At 36.1% G+C, this 23075-nt stretch overlaps 1 protein-coding gene and 1 pseudogene across 8 annotated transcripts in view; both read left to right on the top strand.

Moving 5' to 3' along the window:
* Positions 1–23075, top strand: part of LOC148950561 (protein turtle homolog B-like) — a 380785-nt gene that overhangs the window by 305897 nt on the left and 51813 nt on the right. For all 8 annotated transcript variants that reach the window (XM_089092492.1, XM_089092489.1, XM_089092493.1 and 5 more), the window contains exons 10-11: positions 12919–13128; positions 20523–20794. In XM_089092492.1, coding sequence (XP_088948618.1) covers positions 12919–13128; positions 20523–20794 — 482 coding nt within the window. The remainder of the gene's footprint in view (positions 1–12918; positions 13129–20522; positions 20795–23075) is intronic.
* Positions 8321–9603, top strand: LOC148950562 (uncharacterized; annotated as a pseudogene).

Genomic DNA, 23075 nt, shown 5'->3' with positions numbered 1-23075 from the left:
AGAAATTTCCTGGCGGGGCTGGAAACCTGCCTTGCGTTTTCCACCTCTGTCTTGATAGAAATGGAAATGTAATATTTTAGCTGTATAGAGAAACAATTTAATTAATTCCTACTCCCCCTACCTCTCTCAACATTTATCTGAAGCCTCGTGAAGAGTAAGCAGTTTGTCCATTGAAATATACTTTTTAGGAGTCTACCCTACCCCCACCTAAACAATGACTCCCTCCCTTAAATCCCTGGTTAATTGCTTGTAAAACGTGTGAATCAATAATTGTACATTGATTAGTACCATCCTACATTTAAATTTGCAATTTCAATTTTGGATAAAATTTGAATATACTTAGAAAATTGGCGAATAATAGTGATTTTGGTAAAAAGTCATTGTTAATATTACTACAGTTGAATTTCGGTTGGATAAATAGGAGTATTATTGTTTGTACCCCCCTCCTCTCATTATAGCGGATACGCAATTACAGATTCATTACATTCGCTTTATTTAATTTCATTACAAATAAAGCGAATCAACTTGGTTGAATCCAGTGTTGCCACTGCGTGGCAGTACTCCTTTTATAACGGAAAGGTCTTAATTATAGTTACTCGCACTTTTAAATTAACTAGCTTCTAAGAATTTTATATTGGTTGAAAACTGATACTCATCGTGGTTGAGTCGTAGTTTTGTGCCCTAAAATAGCAACAAAATAAGACTTTCCCTGGTCCAAGCTGTATGGTAAATTAAAAAAGAGCTTTCAATTCACATTTGAATGAGCTTCCTTCCATCTATCTCGGACCTTCGGTTTGATAGAATCGCCCCTGGGAAAAACAAATAAACATGTATCGACGATGTTTCTTTTAAAAAAAATGTGAAAATCCACATTTTGAAGATTGGAGCATAAAACCTCTACGGTAGGGTTCTCTGATATGATGTATCTAATAAAGAGATTTTCAATAAGATCGCTTACTTTTTTAGGGGGGGGGGTCCCCCTTTTCAAAAATTACGCATTTTTTTCAGATTTTTGGTTTTGACTGAGTAACAATAAACTGAAAGAATTTTATATAATTGTCATGAAAATTCTATTTTTAGTTTTGGTGAATATTGGTCCAAGTCACTTTTTACTTCCAGTTTTTTTTTATGACAAACTATTTGATAAGATTCTCTTTTGACGAAAATGTTTTTGAACCTGTTCATTTTATTTAGTTGAATAGGACAATAAAAAGAAAAAGGGTCAATTTGACAGCTGGATAGTTAAATTTAAATTTTATTTTTCTTCCGCTATTCTATTTTTTTTTTTTTTAACATCTGAGGGATTTAAGTTCGAGGGGAGAATTGTCTTATTATGAAAGAGGTACATTTTACATGGTCGTTATGAAATCGAAACGTGGTATCTATGCAGGCAGGATGATTTTTGAGTATCTCTACTCCTTCTATAAACTGTTTTAAGGCGCATGAAATTGCATTAAGACAAGTCTACATCTGTTATAATCTACGGAAGCAATATTTCTGTAATTTTGGTTTTAAGTTTGATTTTCTTTTAAGATTAAATGCATAATAATTAAATATATTATTGATTAAACAAATTGATCTCTTTGCCAGGAATTCTTGCGGTTTAAAATTTACTGTATTTTATTTCATTTTGCATGCAATTTAATTGCTCTTTTTATTTGATAATTTTTTTTCCTAAAAGTATTTAAAAATAAATTAATTCTTACGAACAAAAATTCCTGAAATATATTTCCTGTCACCCAACCACCACTGATATTTTGGTGTTTGCCCCCCCCCCCTGGAAAATTTTCTGACGGCACCCTTGTTCTCAAATGTGTCTATATCTTTGATTTTATGTAATTTTCAATCCCATTTATACAAATTTGTCGAACCTACAAAAAGGCTCAAGAATTTGCTTAGACTCTAATAGGAGTTGAACTTTATTTAGGGTTTAATTCGTCGAATGCCTTTTATAAATCCTTGTGTTTAGCTTTGAAGTGTGAAAATAATGTCTTGGACCGCTTTTGTTTCAATTTGCAGTTGAAACGAAAATATATTAAAAAACGTATTTTTTTTACTAAGACACTAAACAATAAAATAAACTTTTTAACCCACATCAATAATTCAAGTCGAATATTTTGGATTAATATTCGGAAACCTTTATCAACGAAAAAAAAAACTTGCCTAAACAGATAATGTAAAGAAAACACAACAAACGCTACACGGAAAATAGAGAGAAAAACGAAAGGAAAAATCCTATTTAAACAAATTCAAATATGGTAAAGCACTAAAGCACAAACAATAAAGAAGCATATTGGATTTGTTTAGATTATTTTTTTTTCAACTGAAAGTAGGGAGCAACATTAAAACATAAAACGAACAGTAAATATTCCGCATATGAGAAAGGCTGCCCCTTCTTCAGCCCTCACTCTTTACGGTAAAGTTTTAAAGTTCTGTAAAAATATTACTCATTCAAACTCAACGACCCTTGTGTTTAAGGACGAGGGTTGAAGAAGAGGCAGCTCCCCTTATATACGGAATAATATTGTCGTTTTAAGTTTTAGTGTTGCTCCTTACTTTCAGGTGAAAAAGCTTGTTTTGTATTTTTAATTCAATTTTGATAATTTTTCAAATCAAGTCGAGGAAATCCCCTTCTCTCCCCTCACCCGTGTAAAATTTGATCTGAAAAATCCCCCCAGGAACTCTCCTCCTGGTAGAAAATTCATCCGGGGAAAACATCCCTCCCCCCGTAGAAAATTTCTCCCAAAAGGCTTCTGTATGTTACCTAATAGCAAATACTATACGTGAATAATGGGCAAACTGCGTAACTTACAACCCTTTTCCCAGGGGCTGAGGAGGCGAGGGTCGTATCATCCCAAGAGGCATACGGTGGACCTTTCAACTTAACAGAACAAAATGACTATCTAAAAATTTTGATTGAATGACTTTGGGTAAAACGGAGGATGGGAGGAGGACTAGTGGCCGTCCATCCTTTTTGGTCACTTGAAAAGGGCAACAGAACTTATAATTTTCCTTCGAATGATTCTTCTCCCGACTTCTAGAACCATTTGCTTGATACGATCACCCCTGGAAAAAAAAAGCAAACACGCACCCGTGATCTTTCTTCGGCCAAAAAGTATACCATTCCTATTTTCGTAGATAGGAGCTTGAAACCTCTACAGTGGGGTTCTCTGATATGATGAAGCTGATGGTCTGTTTTCATTAAGATAGCTTGATCTTCTGGGGGTGTTTTCCTCCTTTTACGAAAATCAGCCAAATTTCTTGAGGCTGCTAGCATTTGATGGGGAACATTGAACTTGATGAATTTTATATATTTGGAATCATAGACAGCACAATGGCACTGCCTAAGTAAAGAGTGATGTGGATACAATGTATTTTTTATTTATTTCTTTTCTATTTGATTTTTTTCACCAAGGCACTTCGTATAGACCAAGTTGTCATCAAAACTTTGGAAGAAGCTTATTCAATGGGAAATTGAAAGTTCTTGTGCCCTTTTTAAGAGTAAAAAGAGATTATCTCACATTTCTCCGAGTTATAACTGGAGGAAAGCATACAAGAAGTACTGTTGGTATATGGCTCTTTTCTTTCCTTGTGAGATAATGAAGGCACCTTGAAAAATAAATAATTTGGAGAATAAATTTGAACCCCACCCCCTCTAGTAGGTTCAAATAGCGTCTCTGAGTTTAGTACTTTATTAGAATCTTTAAATTGAAATAACAAACACTGTTATATCTTAGTAAATCAAATCCTTTAATTTCAATATTTTTACCGATCAATCGCTGACGCTTAATTCTCCAAAAGAAAAAAAAAACAAGTATTGAATGAAATGTAACGCTAGTGAAAGAAATCTGACCTTAAAAAGGGAAGACGGGAAGGATAGAGAAAAGAGAAAGAGACAAAGACACAGAGAGAGAAAGAGAGAGAGAATGAGGAAGGGGAGTACGGGCTCTGGGATTCCATGTTAACCGTTGTTAAATGTTCGTAGCTCAGGAATGACGGACAGCATTAATTTGGAACTTCCAGAAAATGATAAGGTCAGTCTGATCAATTGACCAAAAAGGCATTATCGGCACACTACCACTACTACTGCAACTATAACTACTACTACTACTAGCATAACTACCACTACAACTACTGCTTCTGTGGCGAGTACTACCAAGGCTGAAGATATTGAAATGAAAATTTGAGGAAATATTGGGTGGAAATAAATCAGAACATAGTACCTGCATAAAGATATCTTTGGAAGGCTTACCGTTACAAGCTGAAACTTCCAGGGTATTATGAGGGGGGTTTTCAACTGGCCAAAAGGCAACATGTGCATACTCCTATTAATATTACTGCTACTACTGTTCCAACTACTCCTACTACCACTACTACTACTATGATATTAGTACTATTAAGGCCAAGGGTATGAAGGTCAACATTTGAGAGAATATAGAGGGGGGTTTGAACTAAATTAAAACACACTATGTTTGTGCAGATTTTCAAAATGGCGTACCTAAGGAATGGATTAGGAAATTAAGTTGGAACTTTCAGGGTTTGCTTAAAGGGAAAGATAAATTGACCAAAAGTTAGTATTTGCACGCTACTACTAATACTGCTACCACTACTTCTACTGCAACTACTACTAGTGCTAATAGCATGAAGATGAAAATTTCAAGAAGTTTTAATGTTTAGTTGAACTAAATTAAAACATACTATGGATATACAGGTTATCAAAAGGGCTTATATACATTTTCATAGCAACGGCTAATCGTATTAAGTTGAAACGTCTAGGGTTTGAGGAGGGGAATGCTCAACAGACCAAAAGGAAGCATGTTAATACCACTGATCCTACTAGTACTAATGTTCTTACTGTTAATACCACATTTAACCCTACATCTATCACTACTATTACTCCTACTACTACTGTAGTGACTACTATTACAACTATGGCTAAGTGTATGAAGGGAAACGTTCATAGAATATTGGGGAACGGGGGGGAGTTGAACTAAATCACAAAACGCCGTATGCACGCAGGTTGTCTAAAAAGAGTGTCAGCACCTATGTTAGGAACGTGCATACAGGTTGCCAAGAGGGCACATCAACAATACCTCGGGAAGGGTTTATGGTATTAAGTTGAAACTTTCAGCGTATGCTGAGGGTCATGTTGAAAAAAAAAATAAAGGTGCTATGTGTACACTGCTACTAATGCTACTGCTACTACTACCACTATTGCTACTACTGAAGCTAACGGTATTAAGGTGAAGCTTAAAGGAGTGTCTTAGTGGATGTTGAACTAAATCAAAACTAACTAGGAGCATGTAGACTATCAAAAGGGTGCAACAAGGTTATTTGCTTCCTGGGTGAATTATAAAGGTTCCCAAAATCGTCGGAGGTGGAACCCAAGAAGCCTAAGTATTGTAACTTCTCCAATGGGATAACTTCAATATTTACTAATCTTCCAATATTAATATTAGTTTTTTTTGTTGTATTGAATCTTTTTTTCTGGTTGAAGTTTCCGCATCCTATGCAACAAGAATCGCTCTTTACTAGGTTCAGGGGCGTTGTTTCTAGGGGGGGGGGGTGTCATATTGCCCCCCGGTCTAATATGGAGGAAAAATTACTATATAGTCCATGCCCCTTGACTATCCGGATATGGACCCCTCTTGCCCCTCTTGGACCCCTCTGGGGGGGGGGGTATATTGCCCCCCAGTCTAATATGGAGGAAAAATTACTATATAGTCCATGCCCCTTGACTATCTGGATATGGACCCCTCTTGCCCTCCCCCCCCCCCCCCCGAATAAAAATACTGGAGCTACGCCCCTGACTAGGTTGTTATTATTTTAAAAGTCATGATAATTTTGCATTATTCTATTATGTCTTAAAGTCTTTTGGGAATTATGCATTTTTTCTGAGAAATATCAGAATATTTTACATGCAAAGTAGTCGTCTGGATAGGTTTATGTTCTCTATGGTTGCAAATTGCCTAAATATGAAGCAATAACCTAAGTTTCGAAAACTCATAAGCTTTTAAGGGCGTTGTGTTTTTCTTTGGGAGGGGTCCCAACAATTTTAAAAGGGAGAGAGTTAAAGTAGTTAAAAAAATATCTAACGTAGCCACTAGAAATACACGTTTATATGGGATTTTATTTTTGCTGAAATTTTTAATTCATAATTGCTTCAATTATTGTTTAATATTGTCTTAAATTCCCCAGACTTAGCACAGCTTAGTCTTCCAACGTATGGGCAAATTACCATGTTATTCTTATAGGTTATATTGTGCTATTATTTTGTGTGATTTTCCATTTTTTTGTCATGGCTCAAAGCGGCTTTTATTGCAATAAATATCTATCTATCTATCTATTATTTGAAAAAAACTACATTTTCTAAAGAGTTAAAGAGGCTGAGTTACAAGGTCGAACCCTAAAACGTACAAGGATTAGGAGGCACTGTTGGGGGGCTGCCGCCCCCCAAACCCTCCAGCTTTTGCGGCCTCTTTTCTTAAGGTTTTCTTAAGGTCACCCTCCGCTTTTGCTCTTGCGAAGAACTGGTTTGCAACACAAACGAAGTCTGCTGTAGTTTTTACCATAAAAACAACTATTACATCTTTTATCGATAAGGGCTACCACCCCCCGGTTTTGCCCTTGCAAAGAACTGTTTTACAACAAAAACAAAGTCTGCTTGAATCTTTTACCATAAAAACACCTTATTGCATTTATTTGATTAAAAACCCTACTGAGAATTATTATTTTCCGTTTCCTCAGGAGATTTTTTCCTAACCAATAACAAGCTATACTGTGATGAACTTTAACAATTTTGAACAGAAAAACAGGGAACAGAAGAAGGGCTCAGAATAAACTAGCAGTTCAGGTTCATTTATTTTACCATGATCACATGATCACACTGAGTACATAAAACTACCTGGCACAGAGACAAGTTTGTAGTTATAACTGTAACAGACTGAGTAGTCATTGCCAAATCCTCAGAAGATATTAAAAAAATGCCATTGAAACAGTTTCATTCGTATTGGCAGTGTTGCCAGATGGGCTTGTTTTCTGCCCCGTGGGCTTGTTTTAGCCGTCAGGGGTGGGCTGAATTTTGGACTGGGCGTGAGGGCAGTGGGGCGGGAAAATGGGCTTTTCTTGTAAAAAAATGGGCTTATTTTGGGCTTATTTTGACTGAAAATTCGGAACCAGACAAAAATTCCAAAATCACGGTGGCTCAGCCGTGGTTATGCACCAAAAAGACAAGAGCCCTCCTTTAGGGAATAGAACGCTTTCTATTCTGAAACGATTCGCCATTAGGAATTTATTTCTGCATGGCTGAGATGGCTCTGCGTTAGGAGTATTACAAGTTACAAGGAATTTTATTGCTGCTCAGATTAAGGCAAGAATTGAATTTTATGCAGATCTATCCTTTTTTTTATTTTTTTAAAGAGCTCATGGAGGGCAACCGCCTCCCACACGTCAATCACTTACCCAAACACATCCAATCAAAATTTTGAGATAGCCATTTTGTTGTACTAGACTTTTGTATACTTTTGTAGACCTTCGTTTGTAGACTTTTATTACTAGAATTATAGCTACTCTAGCTAATGATTCTAAGAGTACTAAGATGAAGGTGCCCCCCCTCCCTTATGGGCACCCATGCAAATATATAGTCTGAATTATATATGGTATAATTCGAGAGAAACTATTTGTTGCTATCTTGGGAAGGGGTTGGGTTGGAGAAATCAAGCTTTCTGGGTTGGGTTTACATATTAAAGTATATCCTTGAAAGATATTTTGAAGTAGCCAAACCATCTCTACTCCTTTCCCAATAGAGGGCACTGACCTTTGATGACTTTTAAAAATCTTTGTTTTATAAAAGTGAAACCATGCAGAATAGATCTTCAGCTTTACAGCTTTACTCAATCCCGATTTGGGAAGTATCAAAGATCTGGAAATAAATTTCCTAAATTTAGGAAAAAAAAATTTGATATGGCTTGAAATTCTACTCTAATAACAGGAATTGCATTTTCAAACCAAAACCAGATAAAATAAACTCTTTTTCAAAATTCTTTGTTTTGACAAAAAAAAAAGTTTTTTCAAAACTCTTTGTTTTGTCAAATTTTCAAGACTTAGAAATCAGAAGGGGGTTAACATAATAGAATGGCAATACCTTCCCAGAGCATGTTTCTGGCCCTAAAATTCATCACTGAAAGTTTTGTTTTCCTAACCTAACTCTTCCAAGATATCAAAAAGTAGCTTGTCTAGAATTTTACCTTACACATTTCCTGCTCATTTTTACATTCACTCTTGTCTTAACAATCTGCCCAAAAATTGAATCAATTTGTACATAACATGTACTAACTTGTACGGAGTAAACCACTCCCTTTTTACCCTACTACGAGACAATGGCTTACCCTATCTTCAGCCCTTCAAGTGTGTTTGCCACTCACTCCATCTATGTGCTTCAGAGGCGGTCTGTGAACTCCCTTCGAACCTTGAGTTTATGATGTCCGAAACATATAAATGGTTTAATGTAAGCCCCCTTAGAAGGGAGACATATCAACATGTATTTAAGTTGATAAACGATGGAAATTGACCCTTACGTATTATTTCTCCCTCGAATACTCGTTGGCTCTCTCGGTACAATGCCTTGGTTTACATAGATGAGCAGTACTTGGAGCTCACCACACACTTCAGTCTAGCCAAAGAGAAAGAACGTTGCTGTACTGCCAGAGTGCTACACGCTATGTATCAAGATGAGCAAAACAGAATTTTCATTGTGTTCTTGAAGCCATTGCTGTCCGAATTTCAAAGGGTCAACTTGCTGTTTCAACACACAACGCTGGCCAATTTCGTCTGTCTGAAGAGCTGCAGGGTTTGATGCTAAGTCTCCTGCGTAGGATACTCTGCTCATCTGCAGTGTCTTTGATGGTTAATATGGACTTCGAAATCAATTATTTGCCACAAGATCAAGTTGATTACGGACACGAGTTCCTCATTGAACTTGCCAAATCTAAACTTTCAGACACACAGAAGAGCAAAATCAAAATACGGTGTTTTGCGTTCCTGAAAGCTGCGGCTAAAGCGGTGCTTAAACGAATGCCTCCTGCTCTGGATTTGCTCCTACAGCTAAAATCTTTATCCCCTGTGATTTGCTTGTCTCAGTTTCGACCCCGATTTGGAGATTTGCCATTGAGAATTGTTCCTACTACTGATCTCAGTACCTTGGAGAATCAGTGGAGGAAACTGTTGGACGTTAATTGGTCTTTTGTTTGTGGAGGAACAATCCCCAAAGACTCCTCTGAGTTCTGGATAGCTGTCCTACATTATCCTGATGCTGTTGGGGCATTTCCTTTTCGTGAGTTAGCCAAGTGGGTATTGACCCTGTTGAGTTTGCCAATTAGTAATGCGATAGTGGAACGGTCCTTTTCTATGATGAATGTCATTAAGAGCAAGTTCCGAAACCGTATGTTCTTGCCCATATTGAACTCAATACTTGTATTCAGGCTGTGGTTGTCAGCATGTGGCTCTTGTTGCTCGACGTTTGAGCCTACAAAGCGTATGCTGATTTTCAATAGTGATATTGATAAGGTTGTGAAGTCGAAAAAACTGACCAAACAACTGATCTAGTCGATCTAGATAATATCCTAGCTTTCCTTGAGTCTTAAATCTCTTAGTGCATTGTGGATCTAAGTGCCTTTCTTTTTTTTTCTTTTTTTTATCCGTATGTATTATTTCATACTGGGATTCCGAATGCTTTTGTATTAAACCAAGCCTCCCGTTTCTTTTTGAGGCCTTACTATAATAGTAAATTTAGCTTTAAATATTGTTTTGCAACTGCTTTCCAATAGTGATATTTATAGGGTTTGTCTAGTCGATCTAGATAATATCCTAGCCTCCTTTGAGTCTTAAATCTCTTAGTGCCTTATTGCCTTTCTTTCTTTTTTTTTGTTTTTTTAGTTGTCTGTATTATTTCATTTTGGGATTACGAAGGCTTTTGTATTAACCCAGTTCTCACGTTTCTTTTTGAGGCCATACTATAATCATAAAGTTATATTTAAATATTGCGTTGCAACTGTACCAAATAACGTGTACCAAAATTTTTTATGCGATAATAAACCAAAGATATTGTATGTCTTCGGCTTGTGGTTTTTACTAGCGTATTCATTGTAATAAGTCATATTAAATTCTGAAAATTAATAAACAGAGTTCACAGCTGTTTAACCATTATGACGCATAAAACTGCAGCTAAAAACAGATGAATTTTCGCATATCACATAAATCGATGTTCTTCCGTAAAAGTGGAGGAAAATAAATAAAGGGTAAGCAACCAAGGTAAAAGCAGAATTAGATTAGGGGCAAAACTTTTTCTGACTTTAGCACGAAAGAACTATTTTAGCAATATTTCATCATGTGTAGCACTGTAGCACATGCTTCAATTTGTAGCATTTTCGTAGTACAATTTTGTCACTGACCAAATGATGAGGATTTTGAAAGAAGTTAAGGAATTAACAAAAAGTTTGGACTGCATTTGTGTATTTGTTTTGAGAGATTTTTGCGAAGTTTGATTTAATTAGGACCACCTTTTTTTGCCGTATTTGTTTCGAAAGATTGGTGCTAAGTTTGAAATAACCTGACAAAAAAACTGATCTAGAACTAATCCAATAACACTTATCGGACCATGCGCGTGTTGTGGCACACACCGCGACCCGCAAAAAATTTTTTTTTGACCGAAAATTGCTTTGAAACACACAAAGTTGGGCCATTCTAGAACTTCAGGAACTGACCATGATGGCAGTCTTGGTTTTTAAAGGCTCGGGCGTATTTTGGCTTGTTTTTCAGAGGCTCGGGCTTGTTTTTTGTTTGACTTTCTGGCAACCCTGCGTATTGGTACGACCAATTGATTGCAGGGTACAGGACTTAAAAAAACCTTAACGAAAGAGGCTGCGAAAGTGGGAGGTTTTGTGGGAGGCAGCCCCCCAACTGTGCATCCTAATCCCTGTACGCTTTAAGGTTCGACCTTGTAACTCAGCCTCTTTAACTCTTTAGAAAACGCAGTTTTTTTCAAATATTTTCTGCACGTTTTTGTACAGTTTATTACTTATTATTGCTTGACTAACTGTTAGATGATTGTGTGCAAGGATAACGGTTTTTTTGTCAAAGTCTCTGTAATCTATTTTCGAGGCAAGCAAATACAAAGTAAGATTTTGTTTTTCGACAAAAAAAAACTTCTGGGAAGGAGCTGGAATTTTTGGAAGCTTGCAGTCGGTCTTGTCAGGTTGAGAGGACTATTTTGATCTATTTTGATCTAATGTTGAAATACTTAGCTTTTAGGAATTTCAACAATTAACATGGGCTTTTATGGGAAAACGAGGTTTTTCGTAAATGTAAATTCGGGGGATAATTTTTTCGGTCTGAAAATATCAAAAGGCCCTGCTGGGTCGAATTCCGCTTCGAATCCTCATTCACCCGGATCCGTTGTCAACTGTGGCCTGTAGGCGTGGCTGATAAAAAAAAAAGAAGAGAAATGAACATTAAGTGGCTATATCTGTTTTTTGGAAAACAGGGAAGGGGTGATCGGATTGAGCTGAAATTTCGAGGATAAGTGGATTTAAAAAAGAAACTGAGTTTCTTTTTTAAACTTTAAATTCAGCATATAAAAAATTGTCTCTGACAGGGAATCGAACCCGGATATTCCGCCTGACAGTCAGGAACAGCGACCTTTGTACCACAGAGACACTTGCTATATTATTTTAGTCTCTCGTATCTATTTTTGACGCAAGCAAATCCCCACAAAACTTGATATTTGGTTTTTGGAAAATAGGGAAGGAAGGATCGGATTGAGCTGAAATTTTGAGGATAAGCTCCCAGGCTCCAGGAAAGCTTATCGTCTAAATTTCAGCCTGATCGGACAACGTTAAAGGGAGGCTGTGGTGGGAAAAATTAACATGGGCTCTTATAAGAAAACGAGGTTTTTCGTAAATGTAAATTCGGGGGATAATTTTTTCGGTCTGAAAATATCAAAAGGCCCTAACAGGTCGAATTCCGCTTCGAATGAGTCCTCATTCACCCGGATCCGTTGCCAACTGTGGCCTGTAGGCGTGGCTGATAAAAAAAAGAAGAGAAATGAACATTAAGTGGCTATATTTGTTTTTCGGAAAACAGAGAAGGAGTGATCGGATTGAGCTGAAATTTCGAAGATAAGCTCCCGGGCCCTAGGAAAGCTTAACCTCTAAATTTCAGACCAATCGGACAACGTGAAAGGGAGGTTGTGGTCGGAGGGTCGAAACTTCCGGCCCACTTTCCCCCATGAAGATAAAGTCGGAGGGGGTGAAATTTTGCATGTTTCTTAGTTTGAGCTTATGCTACAAAATTTAATCACCGCCGTCTCTCTGCGACCGCTAGGACTGGAAATCGCTTAACATTGTGGTGGGTCGCATCTTTAAAGAGGCACAAGTGTGCCTCCTTGATCTATCTATTTAGGTTGATAATAATATAGATAACGGTAGACTGGATGCTATGTCAATTTTCGTTTTGATTTTGGAATATTTTAGAAAGGTTCTAAACACTTGATATCTTTTCTTTCTTTATAGCTTCTTGCTGTCACTGTTATATTTCTTAAGACTGAAGGATGTTCTAGGAATTAATACCATACAGTTGCATCCTTAGCAACTGTAGCATCAATTTTGGCATTGTGCATACAGTAGCATTAAGTTTTAAAGATCAATCAAAATCCAGTCTTCAAGAAATATCCCAGTTTTAATTACGCAGGATAGTTTTTAAAGAATATTTAGCGAGTGGTTTTAATTGCCTCCAATTAATTTTATATCGCTGGATCCTATTCCTAATAATATTATAATTGTTATTATTCCCAAATGAAATGTAATATTCAAATCAGAATTTTATTTATTTTCATTCAATTATCGTTTTATTGTCATTTTTCAGGTTACGATGGAACACCAGGGGCACTATACATGTACGCCGTTTAATTACCATGGCACGGCTGGATCATCAGCAAGGATTGACGTGTTGGTTAGAGAGCCACCTATGTTTACTGTGAAGCCAAAACCTGTGTACCAAAAGAGAGCTGACGAAGAGATTACTTTACCGTGTGAAGGACAAGGCTCACCTCCTCCAGTTATAACTTGGAGAAGGGTGAGATAAAATTGGATTGTCATTAGTATTTACTTTAGCTAAATGTTTAGCATGTAATTTTAATATCCACACTCCCTTCCCTCATTTTCTCTCTCTCTCTTTGTCTCTTTCTCTATCTCTCTCTCTCTCTCTGTCCCTCATGTCTTCACTTTTTTTCTTATTTTTCTTTCACTTGTGTTACATTCCATTCAATACTTGTCTTTTTTTTCTTTTGGAGAATTAAGCATCAGCGATCGCTCGGTTTGAATATTGGAATTTAACGATTTAATTTATTAAGATAGAATACTGTGTTTATAATTTATATTTAAAGATGATAATTAAGTATTAATCTCAGAGACGCTAGTTTAACCTACTAGAGGGGGTGGGTCAAATTTATTCCCAGATTTTTTTTTAAAGCTGCCTCAATTATTTATTAAAAAGGATATACCAAAACTACTTATTGTATGATTTAACAAATTTGAAAAAAAGGAGACGCATCACTGCTTACAATGAAAAAAAGGGATTTTTTTTTCAAGCTGCCTCCATTATTTCTTAAAAAGGATATACCAACACTACTTCTAGTATGCTTTAACAAATTTGAAAAAAAGGAGACGCATCACTTATTACAATTAAAAAAAGTTATTTTTTTTTCAAGCTGCCTCCATTATTTCTTAAAAAGGATATACCAACACTACTTCTATTATGCTTTAACAAATTTGAAAAAAAGGAGACGCATCACTGCTTCCAATGCAAAAAAGGGATTTTCCATGCTGCTCAAGTGCTGCTCAAGATGAGAGACTTCAATTCTCTTTTTAAGCGTTTTCGACTATAGCGGTTCCAATCGGGTAGGTTTGATTTCGATCTGACACCATCTTCCTGGGCCTTCTGGATACTTTTTTGAAATCTCTATAAATTTGATTTCGCAAAAAACTTTTACCATTAAAATTAACGAAAATAACAGTTATCATCCCTGAATTAGTTTCAATTGGTGATGCATGTGAATGTGACATCATTTACATGAAAAATGTTTATATATTTTTTTTAATTTGGGCTCTACAGTATTGTCAACTGAAGGGTGCACGTACCCCCATGGCCCACCAAAATATTCCCATGCCCCACCGGTAGGGCGTGTGCCCCACTTTAAGGAATCACGGATTTAGACTAAACCAAATTTAATACGTATGGCAATTGACCGTAGTTTGTGTGAGACTTTATCTACTCTTCTAAAAGATGTTAAATCATGCAAAATAGTGACATCTATCCAGTAATTTACTTTTGATTTCGGTTTTCTACTGGATTTATATCTTTGTTTAAGATTGATGACCATCCTTTGGGGTTACGGTAACTTTCTTCTTATTTTATGCTTTAAAAAATTTTACAATTGCGGCTAAAGAACGACACTAGGGATACCAGAGCCTTTTAGTTAGTCTATCAGATTTTCCTTCATTATGTTTTCCTATCATTTCCTATCATTTCCTTCATTATCCTTCATTATTCACTTCATCTGTCTATCAGATTTTCCTTCATTATGAAATCTGTTTAAGAAATTGTTTTTTTTTTTTTATTAACAAGCAATATATATCTGATAATGATTTGGAAAGAGGATCATTCCTGGCTGACCTTTAAACAAATTGTTGGCCACTTAGTGGTCAACTATGCTGAAAGGTTCAAGACTAACCACAAAGGAAATATATTAATAGCAAGAGCTAATAAACCAGTTCATGTAAATAATGAGTGGCCAACAAAGTGTATTCTGATTCTTCGTTTGAAATGTAGTTTTTTTTTCAGTCTTCCCTTTTCTGGCTTCACTTTTTGCTTCTCTTGACCAATCAATTTTTTTTCTTGGTTTTTCTTTCTTTTCTTTTTGTAGATTCATTGCTATTGGGTTGGACAGACGGAGGAATTAAGTTTAAAATTTTTCTATTTTTTCCTCTGATGATTTTGGTCTTAAATCTATTTATTCTATCTTTTAATTTAATTTTTTCTCACAAATAACATAGGATTCTCAAAAACCAAAATTTACAAACAAAATCTATTTATGACGACCGCAAATTACCTTTTTATAGGCACCCTACATGTGGATAATACCGTTAAAAAGTGTCAGTCATAATTGTAAGAACAATTAACTTTTTTTTCAAATTGAGAGTATGACTCACCAAGTATACCGCTATTCAGGCTATATAATTTCAGCTTAGGAGGCTTAGAAGCTAACAGGGAAATTCTACTACTCATTTCGGAAGGTGAAAGACAAACACAAAAATACTGAAAATTTCAAATCGATGTCAGTCTTTTCCTAAGGATTTGTCATTATCCTTCCTCTTAAGTCCTGACCCTGGACACCTATAACTGCTAGTAATATGTACAAATGTAGCAAATTTAAGAGAGTGAATTTGCAACAGGATTAGGGTCAGGCTTTTAATCAGGATTTCGGGTCTTGAGGGAGGTGGTTGAAAAGTATGTAAAATTTGTCTTCACCCATTCCTTTGTATTGCAAAAAGAGTAATTGTTTTATGGCACCCTCTTCTTCTTGACAGTTACCATCCTGAATAAATACTGTTACTAAAAGTTCACTGGAGCATCAAGCCACTTGAGGCCAACACGGCTACATTAGCTCCTCCTCCATCCCAATCTATTAAAGCGCGACTACTTACCCCTTTTTATGAAGTTTTAGTTTGCTTTAAATTGTTCTTTAAGATCTTTTTCCATATATCGAGTAAGTAGGTTGCCACTAAGAAACACAGGTTTATCGAGAAGATATTGCTTCATAAGACTAATTACGGCTTATAGGTATGTTAAAGATAGGTCCTAGTTATTGGGTCCAAATACAAGTCAACAAAGTTAATGGTAACTCTTAAAAGGGTCTTGGGCCGGGACCTTAAAGTACCTTGCATACTCAAACTCTGATGGCAGGATGCCAGGCCTTTCTGTGTATCTGAACAGATACATAAACTTTTATTCTCAACAAAATTTTCATAGCACTGCCAAATTTCTTTGGTATAGTCACATTAAAAATCAAATACATAAAAAACACTAATCAGTCCTTCTGATTTTTGTTATACATTTTCACAAAACTGGGAATAAAACTTTTCGCTAACCGCTGATGGGCACAGCGTACCGGCTGAAATTTATCAACAGGCACTGCAACTCTGTGCGGGGGTCGTTTCGTTGTGGATTGAGGAGGGAAAGGGTTTTGTGGATTGGGTGAACAGAGGCAACAAGTAGGGGCTAAAACAGCAAATTCAAAACAGTACTAATCTTTGGGTTCTAAAAATCGGCTTTTTTATTCCATCGTGATTTTTTCTCACCATGAAAGCTTTACGCTTTTTTTTCTGAGCAGGTTTTTAAAATTTAACAACCCAAAAATTATGTAGCGCAATAAAGAACTCTTAAACTCCTGTTCTGCTCTTTTGCATGCTGACTTGGCTAATGATTAAGTCAGCATGATAAAGAAAAGAGGATGATTTCAACAATGCAAAGAGTTTTCTTTTTCTTCTTCAATAAGAGAAGAAGAGGCAGGGAAATTTTCTTGTTGTTTCTCACTCTTTTATTCGATTACCCCAAACTCCGATTCGTATCTATTTCAAGACTGTCCAAAATTGCCTTTCTTTCCAATTTGGCTTTTAGAGGAAATAGGAAGCATTTTCTTTTATTTATCCCTTCAGGATATTCCATCTTATCGGGAAAAGCGAACTTGTTTTCTTGCAAGCAAATTGATAATCCTAACCCAGTTCGATTGGCTGTAAAACACAATGATACCATTACATTTTGCGAGGTGGAAGAAATATTTGGCTCCCTTACAGGAATAGAAACAATTCATTCAAAATTATGACGTCATATTTGAATGAACAAAATGAAATATGGCGCCAGTGTATTTGTTTAGAAAGTCGTTTGCTGTACAAAAGATTTTTCTCATCCGCCTATTCATTTGAGGTTTTTGTTTTACTTTCGAAAAGCGTGCACTAAAACAGGGAAATAAGTATTGAAAAGAAAGAAAAGTCAACGATATTAGTAAAATCACACATACTCTGGTGAGCGTCCTGTACAGAAAGTCATAGAAATTCATCATGTACTTTGTTTGCTCCGACGATAAAAACAAATAAAATTGATACAGACTACACAATTAAGGGTTCTAGGCGTTTACCCCCCCCCCTCCCTGGCGAATTCCCATCCGGAAAATACCCCTCCGAAAAATACCCCCCCCCCTGTGTAAAATGCCCCCCGGAAAATACCCCCCACGGAAAATATCCCCCCCCTGGAAAATACCCCCTGTGGAAAATCAGGCTTTCCAAACTTGAGAATTTTATTTGAGTTTTTTTTCCGTAGGGGGGAGGTATTTTGGTGCTTGTGTATTATGCGCCACTCACTCAAATTTACGCTGTGTAAATTCGAGAACACACCAGTTTTTACGTTAGTTTGTTCGTTGCTTTAGAAATAAACTTGGGCTACAGATTTGCATATTAGAGGGGGGGGGGGTAAAGTATAGCGGGTCTGCATGCGAAATGTGATTGGTACAAGTATTCTGCATATTAGATAGATATATGGAGAAGTGTATTTTAAAGCCAAATATACGGCCATGAACATAGTAAAATAACATAAATGAAAGGCAAAAATCAAACAGTTCGTGGTAACGAACTGTAAGTAAGGAGCGACCCGGCTCAGTAGTAACCGAAACTCTAAAAAATGGCATTTTGATAGCAATAGATACATCGAAAGAATCAGACTTTAATGCTGATTTCACATATATAAGTTTCATCAAGTTTAGTCCTACCCATCAGAAGTTACGCGCCTGAGAAAATTTGCCCGATTTTCGAAAAAAGGGGGAAATACCCCCTAAAAGCTATAGAACCTTAATAAAAATGAACCTTCATTTTTTTTTCCAGGGGTGATCGTATCGACCCAGTGGTCCTAAAATATCGTGGAAGGGCTCATTCGAAAGGAAATTAAAAGTTCTAGTGCCCTTTTTAAGTGACAAAAAAAATGGAGGGCAACTAGGCCCCCTCCCATGCTCATATTGGTTATTGGGAAGCATACAGACGTTTTCAGGGGGGATTTTTCTGGTAGGGGGGGGGGAGTCGGGGGTTATCTGGGAGGATCTGTCCATAAATGAAGTTTTCATGGGGGAAGGGACATTGCTATGAAGGGGGTACCGGGTTTCCCAGCATTATTTAAAAAACAATCAGAAATTAAATAGAAAAAAAAGTTATTCAACTGAAAGTAAGCAGCAACATCAAAACTTAAAACGAACAGAAATCATTACGTATATGATTGGGTTCGCCCCCTAGTCAATACCTCGTTCTTTAAGCTAAAGTTTTTTTTTTAGTACTTTCATAAGAGCTATTTGTTCTAATAACGGCCTTTGTGATTAAAGGGTCATTTTTTAAGAATTGGAACAAAATTCGAACTTTAGCGTAAAGAGCGAGGTATTGACTAGGGGGCAAACCCCTTAATATACGTGTTAAAAAATATGAATATAGAAGTTCGTTACGTATGTTAATTCGTAAGTTACATATATATATTACTAATAAAAAATATATTTATATACTTATATACATATATAAAATATACATATATATTATATACATATATTTATTACTTCTTACTGAAAGTAAGGAGCGACATTAAAACTTAAAACGAACAGAAATTATTCTATATATGAAAGGGGCTGTCCCCTTCTCAACGTCTAGCTCTGTATGCTAAAGTTTTTTATCGTTTTAAATAATATAGTTGTGAGAAAGAGTCAAACTTTAGCGTAAAGAGCGAGACGTTGAGGAGGGGACAGTTCCTTTCATATACGGAATAATTTCTGTTCGTTTTAAGTTTTGATGTCACTCCTTACTTTCAGTTAAAAAAAACTTTTTTTTTTATTTAATAACATAAACTTTGTTCAGCGATCATCATAAAATACTTAAATGAAACAATACATTAACCTAATAATAGTACTTAATGCTTGGAAAAACGGTTATTGAAAAAAAAACACTTAACACTTGGAAAAAACATATGAAACATTACATTTACTTTATACTGAGATTTTTATTTTTAGTTAACAAAATTTCCAGATACCTCGCTATTCTTCTGTAATTTTTTAGTGGCCACAAATAGAAAGAATTTTTTTCTGACTTCAAACTGTCCAAATACTTGACCCCCCCCCCCTTATGTATAACCCAAATTATATATTTGCCATATATTCTGTCACATCTCTTTGTGTTGTCTCGCGCTAAGCTGAAACAGGTTTGTTCTCGAGTTTTACAAAACGTAAACTTCAGTGAGTGGTGCATAATACACAAGTACCAAAATTACTTCCCCTTACGGAAAAAAAATCAAATAAAATTCTCAAATTTGTAAAGCCTTATTTCCCACGGGGGGGGGGTATTCTCCAGGGGGGAGGTATTTTCCACGGGGGGTGGATGGGGGTAATTTAAAGGGGTATTTTCCGCGGGGGAAATTTTCCGGGGGGGGGGGATAAACGGCCACCACAATTAAGTAGCCTTACAAATGAATTGATTTAGCAGTCGGTGATGAGATTCGTGAAAACCGCAACACACTGAATATGGACTTTAAATAGGGAATTTTCCGCAATAATAAGAGTCTGTATACTTTGCAGCTAATTTACCCCCCCCCCCCCCCCGACTTTGTATTTTACCGCAGCTTCATGTAAATGTTTTACCACAATCTGGGGCCGGTGGATTGTGCACCTAGGCTCACTCCCCACTTAGTTTTAATATATAATGTGCCGTTTTGGATTCTAAATACAGTAAACCACCACCTGAGGGTCTATGCATTGTGTCGCTAGGTTTACTCCTCATGATGAAGTATTTTTAGTATGTAGTCCGAAAGTGAAACGCAACCGTAAGGACTATAATCATTTTATTATCTATTAGAGGTATCAAGCATGTTAACAAAAATAGAATGAGCTGATATATTTGCTGCTAGCATCACGACAGACCAGATACATGCCCTAGGGCAGTGGTTTTCAAACTTATTTAGACACTGTACCCCATTTTACCCACAAAACATCTCAGTTACCGGTACTAAGTAGACTGTAGCTAAAATACAAATAAAATTGCCAGTCCTAGAGTTAAAGGGTGGTTTTATTTTTTTGTTGGCCGGCCGCGTATCCCCTAAAAATTTTTGCGTAGCCCCAAGGGGTTGAGAACCACTGCCCTAGGGTACCGCTTTGTACCCAGACCCTTCGAAATTTACTAATCTTTAGATAATGTCCCAGGTTTCTGCTACCCCAATGAATTAATTTCCCCCCCCCCCCTCCATCTAATCCCCCAAAAATAAACTCTGAGAGGGGATGCACAATATACGCTGATATGAACACGTTTTGAAGTGCTGGAAATTCGCGTTATTATCGTTAGGATTACCAGAAACATCATAAGATCCGTTTTAGACATGCATATCTCAAATTCTAGGTAGATGGACGAGCACTTCCTCGTGACAGAGCGAGAATCGAAAATGGATATTTAATAATTACCACTCTTCGACGGACTGACTTTGGTTTCTACGAGTGTGTTGTTCAAAATGAAGTAGCAGCAATTACTACAAGGACACATATTCTTATTGAAGGAACGACCCCTCATGCACCGTATAATGTCACTGCTAAGGCGATGGAATTTTCAGTGGAGGTTGAGTGGCTTCCTGGGTATAGTGGAGGCACAGACTATACTCAAGATTACCAAATATGGTAATAATTTAAGACCAATAAAAAAAATTTGAAATTTCAGTAATTGATGTTGTAATTCCTCTGTTGCTAATACTGATGTTATTGAAAAGTTACTATGCGTGTGTCTCTTATAAAAGTTTTTATTGCAGTGAATTAGAAGTAAAAGTAATAGTAAAGTAAAAAAAAAGTAAAAGTAAAGTCCTTGGTTCTAAGGTTAATTCACGTTTATTAAAAAAAGTAGAATTTAAGTTGAACTTCTTATATAACTAGATAAAAAAAAAAACATATTAGAATTATTATATTTTAATCAACCTGTAACTAATCTCGATGTGACGGAAAAGTTATTTTGTATCTACCATAAAAATATGTGTACTGTCTCGAGCTTAATTATCATAGGCTTCAAAACTGAAGCTGAACTTTTTGATAACCCAGATAAAGTTTTTTGTTGAAAAATGAATGTTTTAATATTTAGAATGAAAAGCCGAAGCACAAATATGAATGCTAACTCCTGTTCAGGGATCCAGAAATAGAACTAGTTTTTTTAGTTTTTTTTTAAAGAATCAAAAAATACTTCTATGCTTGGCTGCTATGAGCTAGAAGTAGACATCAGCAAAACATCTCATGTCATCTGCTTCAGTGTTTAAGTAAAATCGGTAAATAAAAGTGGCAGGGCCTTTTCCACAATTCTTTCTTGTAATTTTAATTTATGTTCAGCCACCTAAATAAATTTATATCTAATTATTTGTTTAAGATCCATAATAGCATCTAACACTAACAACACCAACATTTGTTTGGTTTAATGATGAAAACAGTCTTTTGCTGAATCACATTTAATTTTGTGTATTTTCCCATGCGATAAATAGAATGCACATATCCCTTATTAAAGGAGAACATTGCAAGTAAACATTTCACATTAATTGGGTGCAAATCGTTAACCGAATCAGTAAATCAATCATTACTAAGCTCTACTTTTGGAATGGTTTTAATGCAGAATTAAGCCTGTCTCATTAAATGAATTGTTTTCCAGCTAAACTACGTAAATTTAGTTATCATTAATACAAAGCATGGAGGCTAGCGGAAAAGTTTCCTTTCAAAATTTGGGGTGTGGAGGCCAACCATTGTTGATTAAATTCGATGAATACCAAAGATTTCAACTAAAACAGGCAAACAATATATTTTGAATTGGTGTATAGTGCTTTTTCATTCCAGGCCTGGAAGCCTCACTTCGCATTCATGTCTTTGGTCTACACCTTCACAAATATACTAACTATTTTTTTTTCGAAGGGATATGCCACTGCTCCCAAGCACTTTGAGGTCTACTTTGAGAGACCTAATTATTACTATAGGAGGGTTTGTAAGGAAAATTAAAAAAAATGTATGAATAAATGAAAATGGAATAAAGAAATAACTATTAAAGAAAAAAAAAAATAAAGAATTCCGAAACAAAAGAAATAAATTTATGAATAAAAGGATCTATACAGAGAATATAAGAGCGTGGAAGCGGGGAAGGCAGTGATTTAAATTTGTTGGGCGTTATTGACTTTTTTTGCGTTTGTTTTTCTACGTATGGCCGCTGGCTTTTAAACATACGTTGTATTGTTACGTTGTACTGTATGTATGTATTGTTACCCTGTGTGAGCAAATTTTTTCAAGGGAAAGCTCGTTTGAATTCCATTTCTACTCCAAAATTATAATTGATATAGATTTTTGGCATGAAAGACATGGTTGGAATAAAATGTGAAAAGAGAACAAAGGTGGTCGGTTTCTCATCGGATCGCTTATTATGCTGTGGGGATCAAAATCCAAAATTGAACAAGACTAAGAGGCCTGAAGAGGAAATTCGTTTCTTTCCCACCGAATCATGCTCAAAGTGAAAGGGATTATATGAGACTTTTGAAAATGTGTGGGAAAGTAGATAATACACAGAGCAGCATATTTACTTCATAGAAGATAGGAAAGTCAGGCAATTATTGAAACAAAATGCTGTAGTACGTTTTGCTGAAAGACTACTCTGCGCAATGCTGTGTACTATATTTATATGTATGTATGTGTGTACATGTATATATTACTAAATGTATATGAGTGGTAATCATAATTTAGGCTTTGAAATCCTGGAGACATCTTGACAATCCCCAGGTCATAATATATGCCCGTCCTCCCAAGTTATCCAACATGCATGGTTACCAGTCTTTGCAAAAGCTGCTTAAGTAGAAACACATGTTTTTTTTATTCGGTCTTTGTTTCGGCTGGTATTTAAAACGTAAATGTGATCCGCTGTGGAATTTTTGACATTCATTAACCT

Source organism: Artemia sp. Qi Xiang Cuo, chromosome 7 (genome assembly GCF_049724085.1).
Source record: "Artemia sp. Qi Xiang Cuo chromosome 7, ASM4972408v1, whole genome shotgun sequence".
NCBI lineage: Eukaryota > Metazoa > Arthropoda > Branchiopoda > Anostraca > Artemiidae > Artemia > Artemia sp. Qi Xiang Cuo.
Note: the sequence above shows the minus strand (reverse complement) of the source record. Positions and strands in the feature narration are given on the sequence as shown.